Consider the following 19,624-nt stretch of genomic DNA (forward strand, 5'->3'; position numbering starts at 1 on the left):
GGGGGCAATGCCGGCCAGCATGTGGCTGCGTTCTCCAGTGTGCCCAGCTGACTGTAGCTCTGATCAATGCTGGTAAGACAGGGTGGGGGGAATCAAACCCCTCCCTGGCCAGTTCACTCCAGGCTAGTGCTGCGGCCTGGCCATGCTCCCCCAGCACAGCTTCCCTGCAGCTGGGGGCACCCTCTGGCACCCCTGGCTCTTGGCTTGAGTGGCTGCAGGCATGTCCCTGCATTTCCTTAGTCCAGGGGGAATGTCTGTTCACATGCAAATTGGTTCAATCTAGGCAGGATAGACTAACCTGCAAATATTGAATCAATTCAGGCTCCGGCTTTTTGAATGTCTGTCCCTAGCTCAGAGGAAGTTTTAAGCTTCACTACAGTCTCAGAAACGCTGAGCTGGATGGTAGGTCAGCCTTCATTTCTATTCAGCCCTGAGACAGCCAGTTCATTATTTTTATTTTTAAACAGACATATCTCAAATGCAGAATGTCTCTATATCAAAAAGCAATTTTACCAAGGCTTTCAAATGGACATTAGATGGCAAGGAATATTTGACGGCCACGGCCTACCTGCTGGACTAGTGTGGAAATCAAACCACTTACAGATGTAAAATAAAGCCATTTTTTCAGCTGCAGGAGCAAAGGAACAATGGCAATAGGAGGTGGTTAAACAGAGGTTTTAGAAAATGTATTTAAAATATATTGCTTCACAACTGGGACCTTATATGATGGTTTTAGGCTGGTTTTACAGATGGCTTTCTAAAAGCTGGCAATAGGAATTTGAAGCAGAAATGCTGACAGACCTTTATCTGTAGCAACATGAATGGGTGTGACTTTATTAAAGCTCTATCTGCTCTTGGCTTGACACTACTTTAACAACAACCTGTTCAATCCATCTCCCTCCCTCTCTTTATCTAAGCATTTCTATCACACTCATCAAAGTGTAACAGCTTCCCATGCCACTGTGGACGGGGAGGGAGACTTGTTTCTGCTCAGGCTACATGGTACGTTGCCATTAGAGGTCCATGCTACATGTTTATAGTCTCATGCAGCCACCTGAGAGGCATATGTATGAGCAGCATACTGTGAACAGGGGCAAAAGTTGATTGAAAGCTTCATTTATTTACAAGAAAAAAGCAGTAGTACAGAACCAAATTGTTCTACAAAACAGTCGTGTCAGAGGCAATCTTTGGTGACTGGGAATTCTCATCTGTTGATGATAAAAATTCCTTCCCCAAAGCATTCTACTTAGCTCCAAAGCTTACTTAAATGTCAATGACTATATTTTTCCTGCTCTTCATTTCTGCGGTATCATGATGTGCTAATTTTTAAAGCCATCAATGATTACGTCGTTGAAGAGCAGCTTAAACTAGCCAAGCAGAGCCTGTTGGGTTGGCTGCATTTTCATTTTGTTGCATTGTGGGCAGTGTCCTCTCTCAAACGTATGTGCATTGGGAGGACAATGCTTTCCTAAGAATGCGATTGTTCTTCATTCACCCTGCCTCTCTCTGTGAGGGTTGAATATTTGAAAAGGCAGTTGCCATACACAGGGGGAAAAAAGAGTGTGTATGGTAGTGGGGAGTTTATTGGAAACCCTAATAGGAATCTAATAGAACAGGGGTTGTCAACTGGGGGTATGTGTACCCCTGGGGTACTCTGAAAGGTCCTGCCACTCACCACCCCGTCCTCCCTCTCATGTCTGGCTGCTAACCCCCCCCACCCGCCCTGCTCCGCATCCATTGGTTTGCCACGCACCCCCTGCCGGGGGTACACGTATTAAAAAAAGGCTGAAAATCCCTGCAGTAGAACATTTGAACGAGTTTCAAGTTTGAATTGTATTAATTTTTTCTCCTAGTTAGAAAGAACCAGAGTTTGGTTGCATGCTGTCTCCTCTAAGATCCCTCTTGGCACCCTTCAAATCAGTTCTGTGATACCAGTCACTTTTCCCAACACTTGGCCTTCTCTCTTGGCATGGTGGTTTTGTGAAGTTGATAAACATCTGCCTGGAAACTAGGCAGCCACTGCTGAACTCATTTTCAAGTGTGAACATGGGTGTAGAAAGCAATTCAAGTTTAACAAGGCATGATACATCAGGGCATGATATAATACCACTGTGTGTGACTGTGTCAGAAATGAACCCAAACGTTAGCGAGTCTATAGCTCTGCTAAGTCAATACATTCCTACATCTATTTGTGTGTGACCCATCTAGAATGTGATCTTCAGTCTCCAGAGGTGAAAGCCCAGCATATTAACCTATGATGCTCTTTGATCACTGTGCTATATTGCAACACCTGACCAATTTGTAACGGGACTTAAAATCTCAACTTTTGCGATAGTGTAATTGCCATCTCTTGGGGAATAAAACCGCACCATCCCAGCCTTTCCCACTAGCCCTCCTGATCATACATGTATAAAAATAGAAAAGCTCATATCTATTGAAGAGAAGCAGATGAATGCACGGATATTCAGTTACTCCCCTACAGGGACATGCTGAAGAGCCAAAACATTTTATAGGACTCAAAACATTTGCTTTGCTATTTTATAATTCATTCTGAGTACTCAAATAATTACCTAGCATCACTCCCCTCATCCCCAATGGTGCTGACACAATTGAATGCCCTTGCCACTGGAAATGTAAGTGGTTTGGTCTGGCTCAACTCATATTTACTGTTTGATACAATGCGATTTGCAAAATTAACTCGGTCTCCTACACTTTTTTGGCTTTGCATGTAAAAGCTTATGCACATTCTAGAAGTTCACTTTTTGGGTACTAAGGTTTTTAAAAGCAATACAAGCCTGCTACTTGCTCATGGATGGACTGCTGCCTCCCTGTCCATGCAGCCTATAGCGCCACTGTCTTCGCCTGTACAATTTCAGGCATGTGTGCTGCTTGGCCCATGCTCATGAATGAAATATGTGGTCTTCTATTCACAGGCAGAGTATGTTTTCAGTGGGCATTTTTTATTTCTTATTTACATGGACATGATATGGTCAATGCTTTCCACCATGAGAGTCGCCTTGCTGGCCCTCAGGTCCCCATCTCTTCTGCTGGACTTGATAGCCAGTTGAGAAATTGCTGCATATAACCACCTTGAAACTGCAAGCTGCTGCTCATAATTTTATAGACTCCAGCGTTTAAGGTAACCGAATACTTCTGAAATTGGACCCCCCCCCCTGCAGAATTTGTTTACATTTTCTGTGATTTGAAATTGTAATAAAATGCATAAACTGTGATTCCTAGGTACTTTTTTTACATATTTAGAAGAAAAAGAAAATAGCCAGAAACAATTCATTTTTGGTTTCTTCAAAATAATATGTTTCTTTACAACCCCACATTTTTTTTTTCACTTGATTTTAATGCTCTGTGCCTTTAAAGTGTGTCAGTTGAAGCATGGCATCTTTCCCCTAAGGCAGATGGGCTTGCCATGATCCTCTTCCCAACACAGCTCCATATGGCAATAAGCTGGTGGGAAGGATTGTGCTCAGAGAGTAATGTCACATCCATACACCAATGACTTAATAGGCAGCATGGGTCATCAATATGTCTGCTTCTCTTTTTAACATATCTTCAAGAGCCTTTCTCAGATACAAAATGCTGCCTGTTGCATAGCTAAAAGGGGATAATCACCTGTCGAAGTCTGCACTGCACTTTTCTTCCAACACGCTGAAATAATAATCTGGTACGTGCTCCAGACTCTGTGCCTTTCACATGGCTGAGCGATGCGCTCCTGCTGTACCTCTGGTTTGACCTAGGGATGTGAGCTATGAAAGCTCCCTTTGCAAGCTCTGTCGGCACACAACTCTAGCAGTTAACCCCTTTATGACTCTATTCCTGAGTCACAACAGAGCTTTCTTGTTTTGTGTGTGGTTGAGAGGAAATTTGGGAATAGAGGGTTTATTCCTCTAGGAAGGGCCAGTTCACAAGACCCTAGATGTCTTCAACCTATCACTTAAATGGTTGATTTTTTCCCCCGTCTGGTACAAAGGAGAAGGAGGGGGAAGCAAAATCTTTGATTGCATGATAGGGAGAATGGGCATCGTTTTATCAGGGTGCGATGGTACCTTTCCATCTGACAAACAGTGTGATAACACAAGTTAATATGTTGGCACCAAGACCTTTCTGACATTAAAAATAAAAGCTGATAATTTCAGTCACTGTGAAAAGTTCATGTGGGTAACTTCAGCACGTGGGGCATATTACAGCATAACCTCTAGCTGTAGACAGTGGCTACATCTACCCTGCCTGTGACACATAGCTCCAATTAGCACTTAAGGAAAGAGACTTTATAGACTGCACACTCACCTCTGCTCAGCCCGTCAGGTCCCCGAAGAATTCGGCATTCTTCTATCTGGCCAAATGGAGAAAACATCACCCTGATATCATTCTCATTACACTTCTTCGAAACCATTCCTATGAACAATTTTCTGTCTTCCACAGCTAGAAGATAAAAATAATGAATGAGCAAAGGCCATTTCATCTTTTTTCCTGTGATCAATGCTTCATTACCACATCAAACCAGGCTCCAGTCATGTGAGTCTGGCTCTGTCACTGAAGACAAGTCCTGAGGCAAATGCATTATACTTACAACCTCCCCCCACCCCCCAAATCTTTCTCCTCTTTATCCTTCTCCGTTTTTTGGTGGTGATTGTTTAACGTACTAATTCGATGACTAAAGTCATTCTGCATCCCTTATCCCATCATAATAGTTAAGAGGCAGCACCCTGTGCCAGAGAGCAGACATTTTTGCATAAATCCTCACTATAGGTAATAGTCCATGCCTTCCTTATGTATTGAAATCTCTCTCTCTCTCTCTGTCTCTATATATAGCTATCTATACCAATATATGTATATCTATATATATCTATACAATAATAATATATATCTATAATAATATACCTATACAATTAATATATATAATATATATAGATATAGATATATAATAAAATGAATTAATGAAAAATACTCTACAGAAATGTGTTGGTACAGAAAGGCTGCTAGCTTTCAATTTCAACCTGCTGTAATACACAACACTCAAAAGAGGCAGGTTTGTAGTAACTGCTCTGGAAAGAATAATGTATCATATTCTCTCCTCTCTACTCATAATTATACAGTAGTCTCTTCTCCAAGGGGACATAAGGCATGTTTCAGGGCAGCACTTTAACAAGACGAGTGCATATTACTTTATAAGAGCCAAACCCTTTTGAGTGGAAATGATGTTGAGTTTGCGAGAAATACAAAAGGCAGTTTGCTTGAGCGATCCGTAAATTATTTCCTTTCTCTATTGTCACCGTAGCCCAAGTAAACTAGGTCACTAGCAGAATATATGTACCAGCTCTGCAGCTTAACCAAACTTTAGACCAAGGGTTCAAACCTGGAGACGGGCGTAAAAAAAATGAAATAGTTCATAACAGCACAACTCAGCCCTGGAAGCATTAAAAAAAAAAAAAAAAAGTGAACTCATTATCTCATCTATATTTAAAAAAAAAAAATCTAAGGGCTTATTATATGCTATATACACTTCGCCTTTCTTCTCGTTTTGAAATGGCATGCAAATCCTATTCATTGTTAATGAGCAGGCTGTCAGAGTTTGTGGGGAAGCAAAGATAGAGGGGAAGCTTTACTCCAGAGAATCTGTGGTGCACTTATTTATTTCTATTATTGTGCAAATTATTTTTGTAATGAAGTATTTTCATTTTGTGCTTGCAAAATACGAATCTTCCTTTGCTTCCCAACCCACCTCCCTTGTATTAGCATGCATTTGCCAAACAGAATACATTGCAGCTGAGAAAGAAGAAATCCATCTATTTTATTAGTACTATTTTACTAGTTTTATGCATTGATACTTTTAGGGCATTTAACATAATTTCAGCAGTAAAAACCAGAGGCTAATTTTTATTGATCGCCACAGGGGTGTTTGGAGTACTTTTCTTTAAATATCTATTCCTAGTTGGGCAAAAAAAGAAGACATTCTGCTTTTTATAGAGGGAGAGCAAATATGTTTCCCTGAAAAGATCATAGAAATGTGGCGGAAAATAAACCACATTTATTTGTAGTGAGGGTCCCTCACTCTGCCTGGCATAGCCCTGTCGGCTGATTCTAGGATCTAGACTCTCATCCTCAAGACTTCGAGGAGACTGGTGTCACTTCAGCGTTCAGGAACGTGTCTTGTTCAGAACTTCCATTCCCAGTTTCTATTAGGTTTACATTTAGAGAGAGTTCATGAAGAGTTAACAAATGCTGAATAAATACTGTGAGCCTGTTACAGCTATGAGCTATAGATGGGTTGACCACAGCAGAAGACAACGGAGCTGTAAATAACCTGAAGATTGTTTGGGCTCTCTAACCATTTTTAACCTGGTAGCAATAGCATCTTTTCTCTTTCCTGTTTCTTTATAGGCTTTGCTATTATGGGCATCCATTTGACCAATGGAGAAATGGAGATACAGAAAAGCTGCGGTCTTGCCCGTGACTGTTCGGTGAGTCAGGTGCAGGGCCAGGGTCAGAACTCAAGACTTTCCAACTCCCAGCCCCCCTCCCCATCCAAAAACCAACAGTGACTCAAGTCTGTTTAGCAACTGTGCGGTGACAGGGTCTCACATTTGAACAAAGTCCTGCTTGGACAAAGACTCTGTCAAAAGTGACTATAAGAGGGGAGGTCAGAAACAAGATAAATAAGGGCTCTTTCATGGACACCGAGGTCCTCCTCCCTCCTTCACCATAACAGAAAAGCAAAAGCTGCTATTCTGGCAACCAGCCCTTTTAACTTCTTTGCCCCCAAAGTAAAAAGCTAAGACTTTGTTTTCTTTTTCTAAATGCTAGCAGATGACAAACTCCCTACTGGCCTCCCTCAGTTGCACAAGTAAACCTACAAATATGCCATTTAACTAAAATCATTTGCAGGTTTTCAGCTGGAGGGTGATTTTATACTAAATGAAGCATCCGGCTTCTGTGTACGGTACATCTTAAAAATGCAGATTTCGACAAAAAAGGCTCCGAGTACAAAAACCCCCCCATATTGACATGATGACGTGCCCTGCATCCAATGCTGTTTCCAACCAGTGAAGAAAATGGCAGTGTTATATTGGCTGATGGCCTAACGTCATGAATATTTAAAGAGGCAATGTCAATATTAAAATTGCATAGGCTCCTTACCTCTGTTCTAACCAGCGATATCATTAAAAAGAGCACACTTGAAACAATGCACACTTCAGTGCAGAGAAAAGCAGGAGCTCTGCTTCTCTACATGAGACCGGGAGCCAGAAACATTGGAGCTCCTTCTCCGGGTCTAACACTGCTTCCATGTTTTTTGCTAGGTAATTTAACTGTTCCACTGCAATTATTCCATGCTAAAAGGAGCGTTTACCTTTCTCACAGAAAAATCATAAAAAAACACCTAGTGAAAGGACAGAGGTGGGTCAAATGCAGAAAAACGGATTTGAGAGGTTCTTGTGATAAAGTGTAGGCAAGCTCGGGAACTTTGCCGGAGAGGTCTGCCGTTTCCACCTTTGGCCACTGGATGCTGCTGTGCTGGGCGTGCTGCAAGCTGCTGTAGCAGCTGTGCGCGGTACCTCATGCCTTATGTGCTCTGGGTTGAGTGGTCCCAAAGCAGGCTTATGCAGCTGGGCAAAGTTTCTCTTCATCTGATCTTAGCAGCAGCTGCCTCACCTCATTGCCACAACCCAAAGCAGCAGAGGCTGCGGACGCCCTTGTGCTTGCACCGTTCACAAGCATGCACGTGTTCATATTCCATCCTTTAACAGTCCCCCAGTTATTGAGAGCAGCGGTTCAAAAATCCAGAAGAGTGACCCAAACCATACAGTTTCTCCCTCAGAGTCAGCTTTTGGACCCTGGCCATGCTACAGCCTGCTGCTTCGCATCTGCTTACAATAGCCATGCTGGTGCAATCGGACATACTAGGCCTGTTAAGTGGGCTGTACACCTGCTTTGCATTGCTGGAGCAGGACAAAGCTGCTGAACCTAGCCCGGTCAGCATATGTAGGACTCATGTGTGGAGCTCCAGCTTCACAGGAGAAGCCCTGTAACCATGGAGTCCCACAGAAGTTGGAGAAGGGTCCCACCTGTGCAGATCCTGATGCTCTGTTTGCTCAATGGTGAAATGCAACACAGTTTTCACCTGTTTCCAGTCCATTTTCATATATTACCACAAAGTGACAGCCTTTGGAGTCAAACCATGACAAAACTCATGCTTAAATTAAAGGAGTGAGGGAGGGGGGGCAGGCTTAAAATAGTGACAAAAATTCTCTTCTGATTTGTTTTCCCACACTTATTTTTTTGAAGACAAAACATTGATGGGGGTGGGGTGGGTGCTCCTTTAAAAGTGACCGGACTCCTCTTTCGGGAGTTTTAGAAGACCATCTTTTACAGAAGAAGCTGCCCTCTTCTTCTGAGCCAATCCAGAAATGGTTAATTAAGTAAAATTTTATTTTCTATTCTGAAGGGGAGGCAGGGGGAACCGAATTTTTATCCCTATTTGTAAACCTGCAAAAAACCCTAGTGTACAATCTGTCAAAGTCACACCTGGATCCAGAGCTGCCTGAATTAATTAACAACTTTTCTATGTGTTAGTGCTGGCATATGGCATTTAATTACTGCCTCCAAATCTGCAAGTCTCTCCACTTAGAATTTCAAAACCATTTCTTCAAGTTTTCAGTGAATCCGAGACTAAATACAGGATAATGCTGTACCATTTCCTTTATACTTTAAATGAGAATTTCATTGGCTTATCCATACACAAATGGGATCTATGCCTTAAACCAATAGTATTCAACTCCTGAACTCACAAGCCAGAATTGGTCCTGGTGCTGTGTCATTCATCCTATGGGGCTACCCCACAGATGTGGCCTTGTATGCTAGATCGGGTGCACAGGGCCCAATTCCAGCATGTGGGCTGGGTGCAATTGGTGTGGGACCCCAGGGCCTGATCCTGGCAATTAGGGCCCAACTGAGGCCACATGGGCCCAGTCCTGGGGTGTGAGGTCTGATCTGGCCTGCAGATCAGTCCCACACCAGGCCCACAGGGCTAATACATTGAGCACCCCAGCTCTAAACTCCCATTTGTTTTTATAGGAAGTATATGCAGCCTGATCCAGCAAGGCACCTAAATATTTGCTTAACTTAAGCACTTTACTGTTCCCACTGACCTCTTAAAGTACATGTTTAAATATTTTTCTACATTAGAGCCAGGAAGTACAAGTTTTGTGGAATAAGACCAAAATTTATAAGAGCAAGAATGATTCAGTATTGGAAGAAACTACCAACAGAAGTAATGGATTCTATACCTCTTAAAGCCTTCAAATTCAGGTTTCTTCTGTTTCTAAAGAACGGGTTAAAGATAAAATTTATTGGGCTCAACATAGCAGTAATCAGATGAACTTGGGGGTCATGCGAAATTCACTAGCATCTCACAAAGTCGGTCATTTCCTACAAAAGCTTATGCTTCTCTGAACCAGTTCATCTCTGCCACTCTGCCCTACCTTCTGCCTGATTTCCGACTAACATGGGTAACCACCACCCAAGTAACTTAAAGGCCATATGTAATCATTAATTCTACAAATCTTAAAAAGCAGAATGTACTGCAGACTACATCTTCTCAAAGAAGGAACTTCCTTTAAGGATGCTTCATTTCTCTAGTAGGGGCATGTTGGCAGAGTGGTTGAGATGGCTCACTTCACCTTCAGAAGCACGAGTATAAGTCATGCTCTGGATCAGCCAAAGTCAACCCATCTGTAAGTAGATAATTAAGTCATTTCCACTGGAAATCAAATGCAGCTAGATGAGAAGTTCGCTTGTCATTCCCTTGTGTGCTGTTGGGCTACAGGACACTGGATTCTAGAAATCCAGTGGTTAAACTAGTACCAGCTCAATGGGATTGTCAAACATGTTACTCAGCAAGTACCAAACTTTGGGGTAAAGTGTCCACACCTGAGGACAGGTGGGCGATCCAGGCTGACCGGGACAGGCTCAGGAAATGGGCGGATGAGAACCTGATGGTGTTTAACACCGAAAAATGCAAGGTTCTCCACCCTGGGAGGAAAAACCCGCAGCATCTTTATAAGCTTGGCAGTGCTATGCTGGCTAGCACTACCGACGAAAAGGACTTGGGGGTCATGGTTGATCCCACTCCTGGAGCATGTGTACAAATGCTCAGAGAGCTTAAAGAGGGGTTGGAAGGGACAAGGAGCTTCTGGCAGAGAACAGCCTGTACTGCAATAAGTTGGGGGGAAGAGTGATTGGAAAAGAAGAGTTTGCACTTGTTTCTTCAAGCTTATCTGGCTTATCTCCTCTCTCCCAGTGCTATCCCTCAAATGCTGTCATGAAACCCCAGGGCACCATGGCGCCATGGTTGAGAATCACTGGGTTAAAGCAGTAAGGATCTGTGGGATATGGTGGGTCATAGACTCAAGCCAAGTCATCAGTGTGATGCAGTTGCAAAAATCAGGAAATATAATTCTGAGCTGTATTAACAGAAACGCTGCATGTAAGACACAGAAGGTGATATTACTATTCTACTTGGCATTGGTTAGGTCTCAGCTGGAGTACTGTATGCATTTTTGAAGACTGTAGAGAAACTGGACAGGATCCAGAGGCATACAACGGTGATGATAAAGTGGTTGGAATGAGGGCTTCTTGAGGAACGGTTGAGAGAACTAGGTCTATCTAGTTTGGGGGAAAGGAGATTGAGAGGGACATGAGAGTAGTTTTCAAATATTGGACTGGCTGCCCCCAAAGAGGAGAACAACTGTTCTCTCTCTCTGTAGAGAACAGGGCACAAGACAATGAGTTTAAACTGCAGCAAAGCCAATCTGGATCCAATCTCAGAAAAAAATCCTTAATATAAGAATAGTAGCTCAACTGTTCACAACAATTAAATTCTGCAATGCATGCTATACCAGAACCCTGAAATCTACACCAGATCAATGCTGGCCAATATTGCTCCTCCAAACATTTGCTGGAATAAAGCTACATAGACAGAGGTCATCCGCATGAATGACAATCGAGACCTACCCATCCACAGAGATGTAAAGAACCCTCCAGCTCACTGCATGGTCTCCTGGAAAGCTTGGTGGACACATGTACCAGCCACCGCAGGACTTGATGGTGAAGCAGTTTGGAGGAAAGTGTGGCATTAAACCACCATTTGGAATAAACATCTGATTTCCAACCCAACTATAAAGCTGCCTGGTTTTGACCTTCTGCCAAAACCACGGAAGGTTCCATATCGGACCCGAAGCGGGCAAGGTCGCTGTGGTCACTTGATGCACAGGTGGTGTATAAGGAGTTTTACAGAACGTGACTGTGGCAACCCTAATCAAACTACGAACCACAAAGCAACACTCTGGCCCCTATACAAATGTGGTGGTGACATGACAGAGATAAATTTCCTTTTAGACTGGTTAGCAAACTTAAACTGGACTTTATAACTGTTGCTCCAAGTCAGCCATATGGAAGAAGAGGAGACAAGCTGTCCATGGAAATCTGAATGTCCTTCACTACAGTCTGTCAAGATACTGGGTAAGCATCTGTCTGAGAGGATTAAGAAACAGCTCATCTCACCCTGGATGTTAGATCCCTTCCAATTCTATTATTCTATTGTTCTAAACTTGTTTGGGGAAGAAGGAACTTCAGGTGTGAAGTAACTTTTCATTTCAAGTCTATTTGGGGTTCTTGTGTTTCCAATTTGCTCATGAGAACCTTGATAAAAGTGTCCATATGGGATTAAGTGAGATATAATTAGTTCATAGGGTCCCCTTAAACAGAAGAAATGACCCTTGGAGAACACAATAGTTACTGGGGACTAAGTCTTGCTGTGACAAAACACTCACTGATTTCAATGGAGGCAGATTTTCATGTTATTAGTACTGTTTAGTGTCTACAAACCTTTTCATACTACTTGGCCTTTCTTCTGAACATCCAAACAAGGGTAATAAATTACTCCTAGCTTAAATAGTTTAGACCAGTGGTTCTCAACCTTTTTAGTACCAGGACCCATTTGTAAATATTGATGGCCAGTCCTGACCCACGGCCCCCTGGCCCTGCTGGTGCCCCTCACTCCCCACCCATAGCTCCCTGGACCTGCCCCCCACTCAGGAACCACATCCCCCTGGCCCTGCTGGTGCCCTCACTCCTGACCCACAGTCCCCTGCCTCCCTGCGGCATGTTGGTGCCCCTCTCTTGCAACCTGCAGCTCCTTGCCCCAATCTGCTAGGGCTGGAGTGGTTACTGCAGTGTCTGTGGCTCACGCAGGTGGCCATAGAGTGAGTCCGGCCCTGGCACGGGCTGGAGGGAGGAGGAAGAAAGGTCTGTGGCACCCCCTATCTCAGTTGGGACTCCCACACTGCACTAGAAAGTCTGGTTATGGCCCCTCCTCCCCTTCCCCCCCAGCAGTGTCTCTCACCACCCTGCCCCTGAGAGTATGAGTGCTACCAGCCCCCCAGTACACACCCTGGATCTCCAACCCTTGCCCCCAACACACTTACCTGAATCCAGCTACTGGGGCTGCTCCCACAACCCTGCCTGGCTGCATGCCAGCCACATGTGTATGCAAGTAAAGCCAGCTGCCTCCAATTGCCCCAAGCAGCTCCTTTCAGGCTGGAACGCTGCCAGCCTACAAGGAGAAACCTACGCTTCCCCACATTTTTCTGGGATTTGCTCACGACCCTTTCAAATGTTCTTGAGACTCACTTTTGGGTTGGGACACACAGGTTGAGAAACACTGGTTTAGACACCTCTACAGTAGTAAGAATACCACTCCTTTTCAAACAGGTCCTTGCTCCATCTGTACTTCTAGCTAATTTTCAAAGGTGGCCATGCTATTTGAAGGAGCACAATACCGAGTTTTAATTTCCTTCGGAACTTTAGAGTCCATGGAGAAGTCTGAAAATGGGATGCACTACAATTAGCAAAAAATACCTTGCAGAGAGATTTAGAGCCCAATCATAATTTACATTTGCAGATATGTAGATCTCTAAGTGCATGGCTTCTGCCCTGATTACTAATTAATGAGGTGCAAAGAAGCCTGTTGGAAGGAACCAGCTCTGATTATGTAGGCCTTGTGGGAAAAAGAAGCTTTTGCAATCTAAGAAGGTAAGAAGATAGCTTTAACATATATTTTAGAAAATTATAGAATGAAGAACTAAGTGGCATAAGAGATATAAACACACACTGAGTAATGCAGGAATACCATTATATTATATTATTCTCTGAATATGCAAACCAAGACATTTTATAGATTTAACATGTTGTATATTTTACAAGTCATATACATTCATTTAGTCCAGAAGCTGGATTTTGAACTGCTATTATTGTTTGTATAACGTTTATTTTAGAGTGGTTTAGAGTACTATACATAACATATGATTTATGCAAGAAATTTGCTCCATATGCAGAAAAAAACCCTGCATGCAGGGAGGGCATTTATGGGCATGCTTAACTGGAAGCAGCTGTTTAAGTTCCATTAGGTGTTGAAATGCTTTATGACTGTGGGGCTTCTCTTTCCAATCCATGTTACCTTTATCATAGAGGGTTATCTAGCATCAGGTGCTCCTGAGTTCACTTGATTGTTAAGAAACTTTACAACAACCACAGTGGGATGCACACAAAAGGCATATGCAACAAGGCTGTGACAGAGCAGGTGCAAGAAAATGAGGAAAGAGCAGTTTCAGAGAATATTTCCTCCATTATTTAAGGTATAGATAAGGGGTTCAGAACAGGTCACCTTTTTTTTTAGCTGTAGGGAAACGTTCTTAAAGAATTTTCACTATACAGAGAACCAAGCATAAGCTACATCTTGCATTTTTTTTAATGAAGAGAGACATGCACATTAAATAGGAAATGGGTTAATCACGTACCATTGGACTTTTCACTGTCTGCAGGTTTCATCTGAATGGGATGATGCATCTAAAAATATAAATGAAAAGAAAGTAAGGTAGGTTGGATAGCTACAAAAATCAAGTACTCTACTGGCACCCCCGAGTTCAGCTGCTGAGGAGACTAACTGGATACATGATCAATCTTAAACAGGAAGAATGATATAAATTTAAAATAATACCATAATATTGGCTTTTAAATGGAAGCATAATGTTAAAGGAGGATTTTATAACTAGCAAGCTGAAAAAAATCCCCAAGTCATTAGGCCCACAGGACTCATATAAACTTTAATTTCTTGTATCTAGTTTCAGAAGACTCTTAAGTTACACCCTTCACTAGTTTATGACATGCTTGGTTTCTGCTTTACTGACTTTTGACTTTCCTTTTCTTGAGTTTGTGAACTACCACAGAACCAAGACAGCATTTTAATGTAATTTAAGATTTGCCAGGCAGCAGTGGAAACCTACACGACTTGAAGGAGTTTGGCATAAGAAATGAACTTTTCCTCGTGATTGACAGGTATGTGATTATTCCTTCCGGAACAAAGGGAGAGAGTTCTGTACTTCCTATAGCTCTTGCTTGTTTAGTATTTGACCTTCTCTTCAATATACTTTAAATTGCTTGTTCATAAAACTGCCTTTTATATGGAGTTACTACCCTGGCTGCAATAAAAAGCCCTAACGCACTTTTCTTCTTTGAGCTGTTTCTCGTAGGAAATGCCAAAAGAGAGGAAAACTCCTATGTATAGCTTTATGTGGCGACTAGTGTGCTGTGCTGTACACAACAATATTCTACAGCTTAGCACTGGAATGGCAAAGGCTTTGCCTTCCAGAGTGGATACCACACTACTCAGTCCCTAGCAGGAACACAGATTTGGATTTGAAAACACTAAAGAGATTAAATTACTACAAAGTGTTGCATTTGTTAGACCATTCCTTGCAGACTCCCCCATATTTCTACCATTATATTAGTGGTACCAGTTCTTCAATGGTTAGAAAGTATCTGCAGAGCAATCCCACTGACCACAGAGCTACCATTGTTCCATCCTAATGGACACATTGCTGACTTGCACCCGACAATCATCTCTTAATGTTCATTTTAAGCCTTAAACTTGCAAACTGTTTTACAGGGAAACACAAAGGGGCCTGCACAGAGACTTAATGACTTGAGTGAGGCTCTGAATGTTTGGAAGCATCTAACCACTTACAGCTCAAGGCACCACAGACTTTTCTTTGTACAGTGAATCCTCTATGGCTAGGGGCAGACATTACACATAAACTGGTTTAAGTGATCAGAAACTGGTTTAAACCTGTAGCAGAACAGATGTTCGGTGCACATAAACTAGTTTGAAAATGGCTGAAACCACTTTGAGATAGATCTGGTTGAATGTAGTATCAGATTTAACTGATTTGGGTCAAACCAGTTTATGCAATGTCTGTCCCAGACCCCTTCCTGGTTTAACTTAAACCAGAGTCCCCCAGCATCCCAGATGCTTTGCAACCCTGGGTGGGGCTCTCTGCTCAGAGAACAGGCTGGCCCCATCCCTGTGCTCCCTGGTTGGAGCTCCACAAGCACAACAGTGTTTGCCTGGCTTCCCCTTGTTCCACTCCCCCCTGCCTCCTGACACACACTTGCTGCTCAAGTGGGGATTCCCCCCTCTCCTCTCCCACAGCAAGGACACAGACAGCACGTGGTATGCTAGGTAATGCTGAGAGGTGTCTGTGTAAGGCAGACAGGAAAAAGGCTGACAGGATAGTAGTGTCCACTTAGGGCTTTTTGGAGCTAATGAACAGGTTAGATAGTAATCTCCCTCCACTCCTTTCTTGGAAAAAGTCGTTTAAAAAGAGCTTGAACTAATGAGAGAGGCTTTTGTTTTCTTGATTGGGTGCTAAATGCTTTGTTACTCCCTGTGTAACTAAATGCTGTACAGCTCCTTGCTGGCTCCCTCACCGGTCAGGAGCAGCGTGGGGGGGGGGACGATGAGGGGGAGGACACCTCCCTGATCAGAGCATCCTTCTGGGGCCTGGCCATGCCCTGCTCAGCTCAGCAGTATGAAAGGGAAGGGAGGTCCACTATAGGGCTCCCGTGGCTTATAGCCTGAGCCACTGCAGGCATGTGTCTGCATTTCTTCAGTCCAGAGGAGATGTCTGTACAGTTACAAACCAGTTCAGCATAGCCAGGTTAGACTAACCTGCAAAGATTGAATCAATTCAGGCTCTGGCTTTTTAAATGTCTGTCCCTAACCTATATGTCAAATGGGGCATATTGAATGGGCTATGCATTCTGTGTAGTGGCTGGATACTTGTGGGTCATGGGTTACTTAAAATCATCAGCTACTACTCAGATTCTATTAGAAAAGAAAAGATGCTAAGTAGGAGATTGGGAAACAGAAACAATTAAGCAGAAAATGGGAACTGTGCAATGATGTCAAATGTCTATTTAGAAACAGAGAGAAACTGACTATCATGTGTTGTTTTTGGTGGTGGTGTTTAGTTGCCAATGTCTGCTGGATTCGTTAGCCAGAAAAGAGAATTAGTGTGAGGGTGGTATCACACATTCAATTTAACACTTATTAACTGCAGTTAAAATGCAAGCAGACACACACTCAAACAATTTAGCTCATGTTAAATGCCTTGTGGCATTGCTGCACCCATTCAGGTGAGCATTATCTCCCAACATGTACTAGCTTTAATAGGTCACACATTCCAGTGATTTCCAACTGTTGCAAGTGAACAGGTGACAAGGCCCTGGGTCTTCCATAAAAATCTGCTCAAAGTTCAGAATGTAGCTTGGACCCACAAATCAATAAATTCCTTGTTCTGTGTGAAAAAGCTCTTCCTTTTCATTCCCTGCTGTGCCCTAAGGAAAAGCCAGAAGCCACAAGACAGAGGTAGTCACTAGGATGCATAAACTGCTTCTGTTTTAACAATTCCATTCTCTTTGAACCATTTCTTTCCCAAATCAACTCTAACTGTCCAGAACTTGTCTGCCACAACTCCGGTTTCATCCAATTTATAGAAAAAGAGAATCGACGTCATGCACTATCTCCTTTAACTGATGCTAATTTTTAGTCTGTCATCAGCAATACTCTGTGCACTGTAGATGACTTAACTCATTGTACCTTCTCCCGTTGTGAGAAAAAATGAAACATGAGGAAGGGGCGTAGCTTGCTAAAATGATCGCATTACATGCATTATGTCTTCATTAAGCAAAGCAGCTGAAAGATAAAAAGCCAAATGTGGAAAGGAATTGTTTAGGTGAATGTATAAATATATAACTAGGAGCAAAAAGCAAAGGAAATTTAGGCCTGAGTGGTCACAGGTATTTCTTGACATTCTGTGCACCTATTAAGGTTCATTAGGTTGAAGACGAGTCTTTTGGGGAAACGCAGGATTTACCAATACCTGGGTTATTTCAAATGGCCAATGCTCTGGAGAGTATGCAGCAATGGAAAATAAAACAAACCAACCGAACTCTGAACTGGACAGGAAATCTACCTGCTTTTCTGCCAGTACTGATACATCACTTAATTTGGTAGTGTCAAAACAGACTCAGAAGATATGTAGTGGCATCTCTGATTTTGATAATGACATGACTCTAATTTGTGGGGATCTTTTTAGCGCGGAAGCCAATTTGATCAAGTTCATAACACAAGGGTTCTTCGCAATACAGTGGTCACCCCCATTTACCCAGAGTGGTCACCGTATCACAATCAATCCACTTCTGCGAGGGAATAAATGCTACAGATCTGCTAGTGTTACATTCGCAAAGAAATTAAGAATCTTCCTCTTGCGTCAAGAGTGATTGTCCATGACTTCCTGACCAAGGTTAGAAACAAATGTCGCCAAATGAAGGGGATCAGCTGTGCAGTACGTGGTATCGGGGCTCAGACTGCAATTGGCTGACTGACAGTCTGAGCCCTGGGACCGCACCACAGTGAGTTCGACACTTCGGTGTGGTCTGCAGGATGAGACCCAGGACTGACACCGGAGTGTCCCAGCTTTCCCTGTGGGGAAAACTGGGATTCCTTGCTTGCAGAGATGTGCCCGGGCAATCTCTGGAGTGAGTCTCTTGAAGTCGGGAACCCCATCTTTTCCTGCTTCCAGAGATTGCCCCATTTTCTGGGCTTGAGGGGCCCAATCCTGCATAGGAATTCCTGAGGCATGCAGGACCAGGACCCCCAAACCCAAAAAATGCCTGCTAGGGGTGGCAGGATAGCGTGGGCAGCTCTGGGCTGCTCGTGCTCTCCCACCATAAAGCAAATAAATCTGCTGCAATAAAGCAGCATGTTGTGGTACAACAAAAGGTATATATGTCTAATGTATTTGCTGTCTCTTTGTGCCTCCATAAACATTTTTTAGGTTGAAGAAGAGTCTTCTGGGGTAATGCAGGATTTTTATGGAGGCCCAAAGGCTGCATCTGTTTCTACCCCTCAACTGTGCAGGCCCCATTCTCTTCTGTAAACCAGGAGTAACTCTGGTGTAGTCCACAGAGTTACATTCGTGCACAACTAATGTGAGATTGGAAGGAGGTCCTGAGAGCTGAAACTGCAGGGCAGCCACGGTAAAATGGGTGCAGAACACAAACATGGTGCTGGAAAGAAAAGGGTGGTACAGAACGTTACCCTGTCAGGTTTCTAACATCAGAGGGCTCGTGTTGAAGCTTGTTTAACCCTGGCCATCACCAATTGATAAGTTAACAACCTTTAACACTAGATTCAATAAAACATGCCATTTATAACCTGAAATGGGTTTTACAGAGTCACTGGTTCGCATCTCATTATGAAACTCATTGCTGACCTCTAGAGACAACTGCCGTGACAATACATATTATAAGCCCTCTGCCCATAAAATATTTAAAGGCAGGAGAAAAAAAAAAGAATGAATCTGGAAGAGGTGTGCAGTGAATGAGAAAATTAAAGGGACAGAGACAAAGTCTAAATGGGTACTTTCCTTTCACTCTACAATGAGCGCAAAAAAAAAAAAAAAAAAGAAAAAAAAGAAGAAAAAAAAAGAAAATCATCTCTGCCTTTTCTATCTTGCTTGTATAACTGTAGGCTATAAAATAATAAAATAGCTGTGCTTCTCAGGTCCTCCAAAAGATTACAGATGATATAAACCTGTTTCAAATTAGATGCCACCCACTAGAATCATGTCATCTCCTGAAATGAAGGATTTCACGTCTTATCAGAAAGCAGTTATTGTAGTTATACATCACAAAGCCATACACTTATGTATCTCTAGGTAAGTGATTTCTCAACATGCCATGCTGTCATGCTATAAACAGGGAAGGCTGTCTTTTTGTGACCTGAAGGAGGCTTTGCTTATAAAAGTGCAGTATTTATGAGCTTATATATGCAATTAATAGGTGGGGAATTAAAAAAATAAGGCAAGTAAATTATTTACATCCATTAACAAGATTTGGAATAACTCTTGGTTCCCATAGCAAAAGAAACAACTGTTGTGTTCTAACATGAGGTCTCTCTGAATGCGGAGAGCCTCCGAAGAAAGGTTGAAGGATCACACTTAAAGTTCTTTGGAACAAGAGCATATACATGATTTTATCATAGCTCTTTTACTGATTTATTTTAGGACTGTCAAATGATTAAAACATTTAATTGTGATTAATTGCATGATTAAAAAATATAGTCACAATTAACAGTGATTTTACTTGCACAGGTAAAAACTCAAAAGTATGCACAGAAAAACTCAAAATCATGCAAAATTATGCAGGCTCC

General features: G+C 42.6%; 1 protein-coding gene across 18 annotated transcripts in view; it reads right to left on the minus strand.

Annotated features, from left to right (window-relative positions):
* CELF2 (CUGBP, Elav-like family member 2) overlaps positions 1 to 19,624 on the minus strand; it is a 777,369-nt gene that overhangs the window by 74,040 nt on the left and 683,705 nt on the right. For all 18 annotated transcript variants that reach the window (XM_019543718.1, XM_019543733.1, XM_019543721.1 and 15 more), the window contains 2 exons: positions 13,869 to 13,917; positions 4,303 to 4,437 (listed from right to left, as the gene is read on the minus strand). In XM_019543718.1, the coding sequence (XP_019399263.1) occupies positions 4,303 to 4,437; positions 13,869 to 13,917 (184 nt within the window). The remainder of the gene's footprint in view (positions 1 to 4,302; positions 4,438 to 13,868; positions 13,918 to 19,624) is intronic.

The sequence above is a fragment of the Crocodylus porosus genome, unplaced genomic scaffold (assembly GCF_001723895.1).
Source record: "Crocodylus porosus isolate Cpor-Errol unplaced genomic scaffold, CroPor_comp1, whole genome shotgun sequence".
Classification (NCBI taxonomy): Eukaryota; Metazoa; Chordata; order Crocodylia; family Crocodylidae; genus Crocodylus; species Crocodylus porosus.